This window comes from Mytilus edulis, chromosome 7, assembly GCF_963676685.1.
Source record: "Mytilus edulis chromosome 7, xbMytEdul2.2, whole genome shotgun sequence".
NCBI classification, from domain to species: Eukaryota; Metazoa; Mollusca; class Bivalvia; order Mytilida; family Mytilidae; genus Mytilus; species Mytilus edulis.
The window spans coordinates 40,648,829-40,661,666 of record NC_092350.1 but is presented as its reverse complement, the minus strand read 5'-3'; the positions used below and the strand labels follow the sequence as shown (position 1 = coordinate 40,661,666).

The 12,838-nt window shown below is 31.9% G+C and overlaps 1 protein-coding gene across 2 annotated transcripts in view; it reads right to left on the bottom strand.

Annotated features, from left to right (window-relative positions):
• LOC139481476 (tyrosine-protein phosphatase non-receptor type 5-like) overlaps nt 1–12,838 on the bottom strand; it is a 45,965-nt gene that overhangs the window by 6,704 nt on the left and 26,423 nt on the right. For both annotated transcript variants that reach the window (XM_071264842.1, XM_071264843.1), the window contains 9 exons: nt 10,296–10,507; nt 9,828–9,911; nt 9,127–9,226; nt 8,732–8,810; nt 6,682–6,758; nt 5,460–5,597; nt 2,489–2,608; nt 1,784–1,944; nt 408–521 (listed from right to left, as the gene is read on the bottom strand). In XM_071264842.1, the coding sequence (XP_071120943.1) occupies nt 408–521; nt 1,784–1,944; nt 2,489–2,608; nt 5,460–5,597; nt 6,682–6,758; nt 8,732–8,810; nt 9,127–9,226; nt 9,828–9,911; nt 10,296–10,507 (1,085 nt within the window). The remainder of the gene's footprint in view (nt 1–407; nt 522–1,783; nt 1,945–2,488; nt 2,609–5,459; nt 5,598–6,681; nt 6,759–8,731; nt 8,811–9,126; nt 9,227–9,827; nt 9,912–10,295; nt 10,508–12,838) is intronic.

Genomic DNA, 12,838 nt, shown 5'->3' with positions numbered 1-12,838 from the left:
AATTATATACCCAGTACAACATATCTATCTATTATCATGTGAACGACACTCACCATTCAATACTAATATGACAGACTATATCCAGAACAAATTTCCCATATATTCTCATTTGTACAGACTTTACCCAGATTAATTTGACCATCAATTCTTTTGTAACAAACTTTACCAAATTAAAACTCACAAATCAATTCTCATGTGACAGACTATATGTGGCCTTTTATAACTGCCTTTACAGTATGGGTTTTCCTCATTGTTGATTGCTAAACAAGGACTGGTCTATTTTTTATCCAAGTCATTTATAAAAAGTTCTCTTGTCGACAATTCTGCCACTTCTCCTTGTTCTTTAATATATCAAGTTTTGATTATCTATCAATTCTATGCAATAGACTAAGTTCAGTTTGACTTACCGATCTATTCTCATATGACAGACAATACCCAGTATATCTACAGAGTGTTCTTCCTTAAGTTGTCTCATTCCAACGGTTATAGCTATAAAACATCCTGTTCTTCCTATGCCAGCACTACAAAACATAGTCAACATAAGCTATTCATGAAGTTTTTCAATTTGCATAAGAAATATATGCTTGATATCTAATAAAAAATAACAAGGCTCACTTTTCACATATATATATATGACATATATTTCTGAACACAACTGTAAAAAAATCTTTTCACTATGCAGAAATAAAACAATATATCAACTGTCTAATAAGTGAAGTTTGTCATGGGATATGCTTAATATTGTTGAAAATTTGATCCAACATTAACAAGTAGAGGGCAGCAGTTCTTTTGCGCCGATTACTGTTTTTCAGGGGTTTCATTTGCGCCAAATTTTGTTTTCCAAATGTATCAATTTCGCCAATATTTAGAACTCATTTGAGCCAATTTACCTGTACACATATCTATCATAAATATTGATGATTAATATCTATTTATTCTTATTTTTGGCTTAAAAAGTATCATATGTTTGGAGATATTTCACCATGAAGATGCCCATCTGGAGAGAAATTACTTAAAATGCATTAGACAGTCAATGTTCTGAGAGAGAATAAAACTTATTGCTTCGCTGAATATTTAATAAAGATATGCCAATAGAGAAGAAAATATAAGCGTTTGCTCATTATGTTTTAACCACAATATGTTGATGACACAGTGCTTAGTTCACCATGCGTATGGGCTTTATTATTACTAGTATTAGGAATTATTATGAACTGTTTTATGCATTTTAACCTTCAATATTTGTGTTTTTTGACAATAAAGTGAAGTTACAAGCTACTACATACATTAAATTGGGAAGTACCCATGCAGCAGCAGCAAGAAGAAGATATGTTTCAGAAAAGGAAACATTTGCCATGTAAACTGCCGGTTCCAAGTCCGAATAAAGGAGTCTGGAAGTCATTTTTCTTCTAATTGGCGCAATCATAGGTTTATTTTTGGTGCAAATGATACCATGTAATTTTAAAACATGTGGCGCAAACGTAGCATGGGAGAAAAAAGTTGTGACACAAAAGGACGCATTTTTGGCGCAAACAGATCTCTCCCAAGTAGACTAGACCATACATCTTCTAAATTTAGTTCTAAAAAACAATTATATTTAACAAATTAAGCCACTGGTCATCAGATCCATTTATAAAATTTTCCTTACACAGTTTTGGCTGTCGTGTTTCGGCCTGTATGGTTTTCAGATTTGATTAAATTACAGGTCTTTACATTTTAAAATAGTGAATGTATGTAAAAGTCAATACACCATGATATTTCTACCAAAACTGTAACTATCCCTTACCTACAATGTACCACAACTGGTCCTTTACTGGGTTGTAATTTTAATCTTTTATTTTCTACATCTTTAACAAGTTCTAACAGCATTTTAGCTGACTGTGGTGGTTTATGATCAGGCCATGCTGTGTACCAGTAATGTAATACATGTATAATTTCTCCATCACACTGAAATAAAACAACCAGCAATGTAATACATGAATAATTTCTTTATCACACTAAAATGAACAATCAGTTATGTTATGTAAATATTGCATTTCTCCATCACACTAAAATAGAACAATCAGTTATTTCACATAAATATGCGAAAAAATTATTTTTGTTAGCAAAGTCATTTTCTGCCCTGTATTGAACTGTATGCCCTCAAATTTACCCAAGTGAAATTTTACAATTTATTTGTATAGTAAAGTGAGCAAAAATGAAACTCTCACAAAATTTCCCACCAAACAGCAAAGAGAATGCAGCTAATTTTTATGAGATATGTCATTCAACCGTAGCACTTTTGACAATTAATTTAGAAAAGAATAAATTATTGTACTGTGTATTTTTCAGTTTCTATTTGGTACATTCAAGTAACAATAGGTGTGACTCTGTAACTCACAGAGTAAATCAAATTTGTTATAATAATCTATTGTTTTGAAATTTCAAAGATTATTCATTTTACAATTTTAAGATTTTTTTACTCTCTTACAACTTTAAAGAATCAACCTACCTTTAATGATAAATATCTAACTGTGTATCCCTGCTTTACTTTCACTTTCTCAACCTTTACTTCAATATCACCAAATGTACAGGAACTATTGTCCTCGGGTAAATAGTTCTCGCATTTAATCTACACATATAAAACAACATAAGATATCACACAGTTACCAGTATTTTTCAAATTTAATTGATTGCAAACTATCCGGGTAATATTTCTAACTTTTTGCATGTCATTCAGCAACTGTTTATACTTCAATCCATCTACATACAATGACTATGAATTGTTTGTTTAAAACATAATATTCAATATCAGTTTAATAAAAAGAACATTTTTTTATTCATTCTTGCAAGATTGAGAAAATACTGTCTTTTTCAAAGATTTTTTTAATTTTGTGGTTCTACTAAAGTCTGCATACAAACCTACAGAAAAAATCATACATTTCAATTTGTTGTTTACCTTTACCCAAGAAATCCACGGAAATTGATATCCAATAAATAATAACCAGGTGCTCCGCAGGGCGCAGCTTTATACGACCGCAGAGGTCGAACCCTGAACAGTTGGGGCAAGTATGGACAAAACATTCAAGCATGACACAGCTCTGAATTTGGATTGTGATCAAATTTTTGACATTACATGGTTTTTTTTACACAAAACAAATGCCAAGATTTTACAAATCAATTAAAGATTTCTTCTTCAAACTTTTTAAATCTAAAATTAAATAGTTGACACAGCATAGGTTTCTGACACAGAATGAATGTGGTCTAATGAACTTAAAAGGTTTTTTTTGCCTTTGAGCAAATCACTATGCTGTTGAATATTAATCCTCTCAAAAAAATGTTTGAAGAAATTTTCTTTTTATTTATGAAATCTGAAATGAGAAAAATTTAACCCCCCCCCCTTTTTTTCACATCCCCGTTTCCCTTTTTCAAAACTGATATCAATTCAAATTTCTAATGGAGTTTGCAACAATAACTACTCATTTAAATACATCATAAAATATTAAGATGTAAAAAAACTGCTTGTTATCACTGAATGGTAAAGATTATTTAAATTTATCAGTTGGTAGTAAAAAGTGTATATACATTGTATATTGTATATAACAAAGATTTAAGTTGATTCTGGACAAAGAAAGATAACTCCAATTAAAAAAAATTCTTGCTATTGCACAATATTGTGCAATAGGATATTTCTTGCTTACTATTCTGGACAAAGAAAGATAACTCTAATTAAAAAAAAATTTGCTATTTCACAATATTGTGCAATTAGATATTTCTTGCCATTGCACAATACTGTGCAATTGAAAAGACTTGCTATTGCACAATACTTAATATAATAATTTTAGATCCTGATTTGGACCAACTTGAAAACTGGGCCCATAATCAAAAATCTAAGTACATGTTTAGATTCAGCATATCAAAGAGGCCCAAGAATTCAATTTTTGTTAAAATCAAACTTAGTTTAATTTTGGACCCTTTGGACTTTAATGTAGAATTTGAAATTTGAAAACAGGACCAAAAATGAAGAATCTACATACACAGTTAGATTTGGCATATCAAAGAACCCCAAGGATTCAATTTTTGATGAAATCAAACAAAGTTTAATTTTGGACCCTTTGGACCTTAATGTAGACCAATTTGAAAACTGGACCAAAAAACTTCAATAATCAAGAATCTAAGTACATTTTTAGATTCAACATATCAAAGAACCCAACCGATTCATTTTTTGTCAAAATCAAACTAAGTTTAATTTTGGACCCTTTGGACCTTAATGTAGACCAATTTGAAAACGGGACCAAAAGTTGAGAATCTACATATACAGTTAGATTCGGCATATCAAAGAACCCCAATTATTCAATTTTGATGAAATCAAACAAAGTTTAATTTTGGACCCTTTGGGCCCCTTTTTCCTAAACTGTTGGGACCAAAACTCTCAAAATCAATACCAACCTTCCTTTTATGGTCATAAGCCTTGTGTTTAAATTTCATAGATTTGTATTTACTTATACTAACATTATAGTGCGAAAACCAAGAAAAATGCTTATTTGGGTCCCTTTTTGGCCCCTAATTCCTAAACTGTTGGGTCTTAAACTCCCAAAATCAATACCAACCTTCCTTTTGTGGTCATAAACATTGTGTTTAAATTTCATAGATTTCTATTTACTTAACCTAAGGTTATTGTGCAAAAACCAAGAAAAATGCTTATTTGGGCCCTTTATTGGCCCCTTATTCCTAAACTATTGAAACCAAAACTCCCAAAATCAATCCCAATCTTTCTTTTGTGGTCATAAACCTTGTGTCAAAATTTCATAGATTTCTATTAACTTAAACTAAAGTTATGGTGCGAAAACCAAGAAAATGCTTATTTGGGCCCTTTTTGGCCCCTTATTCCTAAAATGTTGGGACCAAAACTCCCAAAATCAATACCAACCTTCCTTTTATGGTCATAAACCTTGTGTTAAAATTTCATAGATTTCTATTCACTTTTACTAAAGTTAGAGTGCGAAAACTAAAAGTATTCGGACGCCGGACGACGACGACGACGACGACGCCGACGACGACGCCGACGCCGACGACGACGCCGACGCCAACGTGATAGCAATATACGACGAAAATTTTTTCAAAATTTGCGGTCGTATAAAAATCAACAGTAAATTAAGTACAAGCCAGAAATTTACTGGTATCCTAGCTCACTACCAAAGCAAGAAATGTACTGGTATCCTAGCTCACTATCAAAGCAAGAAATTTACTGGTATCCTAGCTCACTATCAAAGCAAAGTAGACTTGGTCATAATCCCAGGCAATTGCAGGAAAATATCAAGGCTCTAAAAACATATTCACACTTGGGCAAACAACTTCAGGAATTGCATTTTTAAACAATCAATCTGCCTAACTTATGATGGCTGCTCCTGAAATGTTTCAACTGTACAAAACCTGAATACATCTTTATAATGTTTTTATCATAGTTATTTATTTGTACTTACATTATTATTTTCTTTAAGTTTTGTAATCATGACTATGATTGGTGACTTTTCATACCAAATCATCCTCCAGAAATCTACAATGGTATGTGACATTGGGCCTTGTGTAGCAATGTAGGTGTGTGGTTCACATTCATATCCCTAAAAGAGAGAAAAAATAACATAACATTGGGCCTTGTGTAGCAATGTAGGTGTGTGGTTCACATTCATATCCCTAAAAGACAGAAAAAATAACATAACATTGGGCCTTGTGTAGCAATGTAGGTGTGTGGTTCACATTCATATCCCTAAAAGAGAGAAAAAATAACATAACATTGGGCCTTGTGTAGCAATGTAGGTGTGTGGTTCACATTCATATCCCTAAAAGAGAGAAAAAATAACATAAAATTGGGCCTTGTGTAGCAATGTAGGTGTGTGCTTCACATTCATATCCCTAAAAGACAGAAAAAATAACATAACATTGGGCCTTGTGTAGCAATGTAGGTGTGTGGTTCACATTCATATCCCTAAAAGAGAAAAAAAAATAACATAACATTGGGCCTTGTGTAGCAATGTAGGTGTGTGGTTCACATTCATTTCCCTAAAAGAGAGAAAAAATAACATAACATTGGGCCTTGCGTAGCAATGTAGGTGTGTGGTTCACATTCATATCCCTGAAAAAAGGAATAAGCTGTTGACACAGAAGAATGTTGGCACAAACGTCAGAAAAAGACAATCTGATGGTCGTTTGACCATGTTGTAGTGGGCAGGGCCTCAAAATGGTCCACAAACTGAGATGTACAGTAATGTTACTTTATAGAATATATCTTTGTCTATTGTAAGCAGTTTCTATCAATCTTAGTTCAGCAGAAAACTGAACATAGAAAATTGCTAATTAATTCAATTACACAATATTATTGATCTATCACAAGTAGTTCCCATCAACCTAACTTCAGCAGAAAACTTGACACTGACAATTGCTAATTAAATCAAAGTCACTAGTACTTGACCGTGCTTCTATTCCTGTGAATTTATCAAATCAGTAGGAATTTTAAGTCATGCATTAAAACATCCTATCACTTGTTTTCTGTGTGGAGTTAATTAATAATGGTCAGCATGCATTGAAATGCAACTTCTCTTTTCTGATAAAGGTAGTTCTAATATACAATGACAACCTACCTCATTTTCTATAGATTAAGATAATGTAGAGAAGAGGGATTAAGCAGTACAAAGTATGTCATCTTACCCTAATATAATTTGCATTGATATATGATGAGAGTGGATCCCATTCACTGTCAGGTAATATAACTCTACTGTGTTCATCTACAAAACAGAGGACATGGTCATAAAACACAAATATCATCTACAAAACACATGTTATAATCTAATACAAAAGTGTTAATCAAAGAGCTGAATAGCTCTGAGGGGAAAGACGGCCCTTGTTTCTATTTAATTATGTTTTTGGAAAAGGGGGGGGGGGGTATCTTTTGATAGTTTTCATATGAAGAATGAAAAAGAGAACAGCTAGAACATGTAGAAAGGTTGACAATATTGAAATCAATTGTTGTTTATGTAATTTCATTTCCTTACATTGTAGTTTAGGATTCAATTTGGACCAATTTGCATCTTCTAAATCTAAACATTTGATTAACGTTGATAGCTAATTATCTAAAACTCAACTGAATTCTGTCATTTCACAACAACTACAATATTTTTTGAAATCTTGATTGTGTATCACTGAACTGCAGGCTAGGGCCATTTTCCATTTTTTGTGACAGTACTCTTGGATTTTTAAGTTTTTTCTTTAAAAAGTGTGGACTGAAAAATCTATTCAGTTTTAAATTTCCATTGTTAAAATTCCGAGTTACAACTCTCATCACAGGGAAACAGGTACTTATAAAAAAAAAAACATTAAGAGTGATGTAAACTGTGTGAAGCTTGTTTCCAAATCTTAATTTTGAAATATTTGTAAATAATAAATATGTTAAAACTACAAAATGCAAATTTTTATTATTTATTTTTTTACCATTACAATGATTATGTAGGTACACAAACATTTAGTTTTAATAGAAGACTACTTATCCAATGAAATGTCACATTTGAAGTGTTTAAAAACATTAACTTTTATTTTAGTGGATAACTCATCAATTGAGGTGCTCCTGAATTGGAGGAAGATTCTCAGAATTTTTACAGAAAAAAGTGGTCTCACTAATTAGCGACAAGAAGAATTTTAGCGACAAGAAGCGACAATAAGAATTTTTTTTTCTTGTCGCTAAATAGTCTTTTTGACGCTTCTTGTCGCTTCTTGACGCTTTTTGTCTCTAATTAGTGAGACCCGAAAAAAGTAATAAAATCGTTTCTTTCCCCTGTCTCATGTAACCCCACGATCTTTGTTTATTTTGAAAGTTATTGACCTACAAATTAAAGTATTGCATGTTGATGTTTAAATCATCTACAGTAAACAATATTATGTTTAGATTTAACAAATACCAATTTGTTATTAGTGCACGATCTCTAAGATTGATTTAAATAACCAGTGAACTTGTGAAGGATATCCCTGCTTCTTCCAAGAATGACGTCACTATAAAATACAATGTAGGTTGGATATATTTAGAATATCTCGTCATACTAATTTTTCCGGATTGTAAAATAAACGTAAATAGTGTAAAGGAGAGTTCAAGATACGATAGTTTCGTGAGAAACAGAAGGGAAATGTGTAAAAAAGTGTTTAAAGTCAAACTATTTATTTCTGGGTCTCCTTCTCTTCAATCTAAGTAAGGTTTGTTGGGGGGTTTTCCACATTATAACATATATAAAAACAAAATGAATGATGTGAGGGAGTGTCACTCTGGTCAACCCCATAGGGGATTGACGGCTTGAAGCCGTCTTTCCCCAAAAATGTGCTCTTCTACAAAACACAATTTGTGACAGTCATAAATGCCTCAACAGTGAATGTTGAACGTACTGTGTACTTAACGGCTGGTAATAAGGTGATAAAGGTAATCACAAAAGATCCTACTTTATAAAGAGTTCTTAAGTAATCATTAATGAACTTCTGATATTAGAACTAATTAAATGGATTATACAAAATCATGTGACACAAATGTTGTACAAATGGTCATAAATAATCTTCCAAATATGAATCAATCACTTATTAGTATCTATGATAATATAATATTCACCAAATTTCATACATATTTGACATAATTTTGTGATTCAGTTGGTTATCTTTTTTTTATACAATTTATATTATAATATAGCACTACATTGCTTAGATGACAGGAAGCAGTTCTTACTTGGTATAATACTTCTGTATCTGTTTTTCATACCAGAACCAGCAACAGAGACCTTCTCTGGGTGGTTTGTGAAGATTTCCTATAAAAAAAAAAGAATTTTAAAATATTTTTTTACAGACTAACAAAATAGCTGTATATAATCAAGTCAGGTTTAGCCTTTCCCAATGGGGCAAGACAAATATTAAAGGTTTGTGTAGTAGGATAAATTCTGTTCTGTCGATTTTTGTTAATGTTGTTATACATTCATAAGAAAACTTTTAAGAATTATCAGTTTTGTACTGTAATTTGTAAATGCTATACTCAAATTTCTCTGACTGTTTGTTTCAGTTTTGTGTTCTCTTTTTGAAAACTATTTAAATACAAGACCAGATAGATGAATGTGCAGAAAAAATTACCCAGAATTCTTGATGCAAAGCTCTGTTATTTCGGACAGCATTTTTCAAATCTTGTCTGCTAAGTCTATGACCAGCAGTCATTAAATACTCTACTCCAGTACTGAAATAAAATATAACTGTAACAAAAGTAGTTTAGTATGTAACGTACAAATGATTTAAGTCTAGCATAAAGATGACTTCTTTTCTTACAGTCTATCTTTTCACACTGACTATCCTAAAATAAGTGAATACTATAAATTCAGAAATAACATTTCCAGAACAGCATGCATTGAAACCGGCTGCATTTGGAAGCATATATCCTAAGTCAGTTAACTGTTGTTCAGTGGTTGTCGTTTGTTGATGTGATTCATAGGTTTTGCTTGTTTCTTGTTTTTTAAATAGATTAGACTGTTGGTTTTCCTGTTTGAATTGTGTTACTCTAGTCATTTTGGGGCCCTTTATAGCTTGCTGTTCCATGTGAGCCAAGGCTGCATGGGAAAAAGCTTTGACTTGTGACTTCATGGATGGAGAGTTGTTTCATTGACACTCATACCACATCTTCCTATTTACATTGATTTATTAATATTTTTTTCCAAAATAAACTTCTTGTGATTTTGCTCAATGTCTTCATATATTTCATTTTATCTATTGATATTTTGCAGCTGTAAATTTACGGTAGACTATCGATGTAAAAATGTATCCTGTAAACCCAATTTATCTACCTTTCTTTGGGTGGAGTTCCATCCCAACGACCACTTTCAGGTGAAGCATTCAAGTCAATGGTTAAGGAAGCATTGGATCCTCGCCTAAACATAAAAATTAAGAAATAAATATTTTACATATTTTATACAATAAGTGTTGTTCAAAACGAATAATGATGGCCATTAGATAATCTACTTAGATTCTCTTTAAACATTTTCTGTAATGTCATATCAAAGATATATTAATTTTTATATAAATGTATGGAAAAATTAACAACAAAAACCTAGAAATTTGTTAAGACTCCTATTTTACCTGAGCCTTCACTAGCAGATTAAAGTAAAGTTACAAAATTTGTAACATATATCCTTTGGTGATCTTTAAATAGGATTAAAATATACCTTTCTAACACTTAACAGTCCCAATTTAAAATTGGACTTCTAGTAAAGGCAACATTTTTGTGATGTCTACATTAAGCAACTAAAACCCACCTTTCTAAGAGTCCTTTAGCCTTGATTCGACCAGTTGGGGTCTGTACTGGAGTAATTGACCCTGGTGGTGTGTAGAGGGGACTGCCTCCAGGTTGTATCATTTTGGGATCTTTCATGTCAGGTTTGACTGAAGGAAAATAAATCTGTTGCAGTTTCTGTGATCCTTTGTCATTTTCAGGTTCTTTCTTCTTTTTACAGCAGCAGCAGTATACCTATAAACAATTTTGTAACATTACATTGTAGTAAAATTCAAAATTTGATATCGATGTCGAAGGATTTTTGTGAAATATCTCAAGATTAAACACAAAGCATGGTTATTATAGCTGAACCACAAAAACAGACAAAACTAGTGGAAAAGTAGAGAAGTCAACAGATGCTCAACAAGTTGCACATTTATTTCAAGTATTTTCAAATAAATGCCATACATATATGGTCTGTCTTGCATTATATTTTTTTTTTATAGTAGTACGTATGCTTGGAAGGACAAAGAAAACCATGTTCTTTTAATGCAAATTTTTCACCTGTATATATATGTTGCAAACTTTTAAGGGATAATCAAGTGGTCATCCTAAAATAATGACTCAAAATTCAGAAAGGACTATTATTATTATATAGTCCAAAGATAATAAAAAGTCAGGTATCTAAATGACAAAGTTGTTACCACAATTTTCCAGAGTATCAATTTACAGAAAACAAGAATGTGTCCATAGTACACAGATATCCCAAACACACTTATCATTTTCTATATTCATTTTAAAATGAAATTGGGAGTCAAACTGTAATTTGGCGTTATAATTAGAAAGATCATATCATAGGAAACATATGTACATGGTTTCGAGTTGATTGGACTGTCAACTTCATCAAAAACTACCTTGATGAAAAACTTTAACCTGAAGTGGGACAGAAGGATGAACAAATGGATGCACAGACCCAAAAACATAAAGCCCCTATAACTGGAGTGGGACATTTAAACCTTTATAGAGCCTCCTCCATGAACAAATTGGACATTGTTCCACAGACCCTTACTAATCTGCCAGGTATGGAGAACCATAATAATATTGCTAATCAATTGTTAATACAGAAATATGTCAAGCTTGTTTGTAATTTTGATAGTATAATGCAAATGGAAATGTTTTGAATTTACACATTGAATACAGAAAATTGGCTGCACAGCTGAACAGATAGTGACTATATGCTTTCCAAGACTTTTATTAGGGGGAACCATAAATTGCACAGAATCCACTCTTTTTGATAAATAGGTAATTGTAATGCAGTGAAAAATACCCAAAAACCTTTGACAGAACTCTTTTATAAAAAGGTTCCTTATTCACGCTAACCTAAATGAATAAATTCAAAATAAACATTGAATAAATCTAATTTTGTGCCTCAATCTAACCTCGTATAGATTTTTGTTTTCTTCTACTGATAATACAGTCTCATAGTAATTTTACTGTAAATTCATGTCTGGGCCTTTTAAAATCAACTACTGTTAATTCAGAAATTATTGCGTGCATTCATTATTGCATTTTGTCATTTTATACAAAAGTGGGATTTTAAATTTTGCGATATTGAGAAAAATTCTGTGTTATTCAAATAAAAAATTTCAAAATGCCATTTTAAGTTATTGCAATTTGAATTGTAACTTTGTTGCTTTTTTTGCAATAATAAAAACATTGCAATAATTTCTGAATTTACAGTATACAGAATGGGCTTTTCTTATTGTTAAAGGCTGCCTCTAATCACTTAAATTCACTTCATTTTTACTTTAATGATAGATAGTTGTCTCATTGACATTCATACTCCTTAATTTTTATAATGACTTCCCAGCACTGTTGTCATCCATATGATGCATACACAACAAACTGCAATATTGTAAGGGAAGTAACTCACAAACCAAGATTTTTATATTGACTTACCAGCACTGTTGTCATAAGTATGATGCATACACAACAAGCTGCAGCTATGTAAGGGAAGTAACTCACAAACCAAGATTCTATAATGACTTACCAGCACTGTTGTCGTTAGTATGATGAATACACAACAAGCTGCAGCTATGTAAGGGAAGTAACTCACAAAACAAGATTTTTATATTGACTTTACAGCACTATTGTCATAAGTATGATGCATACACAACAAGCTGCAGCTATATAAGGGAAGTAACTCACAAACCAAGATTTTTATATTGACTTACCAGCACTGTTGTCATAAGTATGATGCATACACAACAAGCTGCAGCTATATAAGGGAAGTAACTCACAAACCAAGATTTTTATATTGACTTACCAGCACTGTTGTCATAAGTATGATGCATACACAACAAGCTGCAGCTATATAAGGGAAGTAACTCACAAACCAAGATTTTTATATTGACTTACCAGCACTGTTGTCATCAGTATGATGCATACACAACAAGCTGCAGCTATATAAGGGAAGTAACTCACAAACCAAGATTTTGATAATGACTTACCAGCACTGTTGTCATCAGTATGATGCATACACAACAAGCTGCAGCTATATAAGGGAAGTAACTCACAAACCAAGAT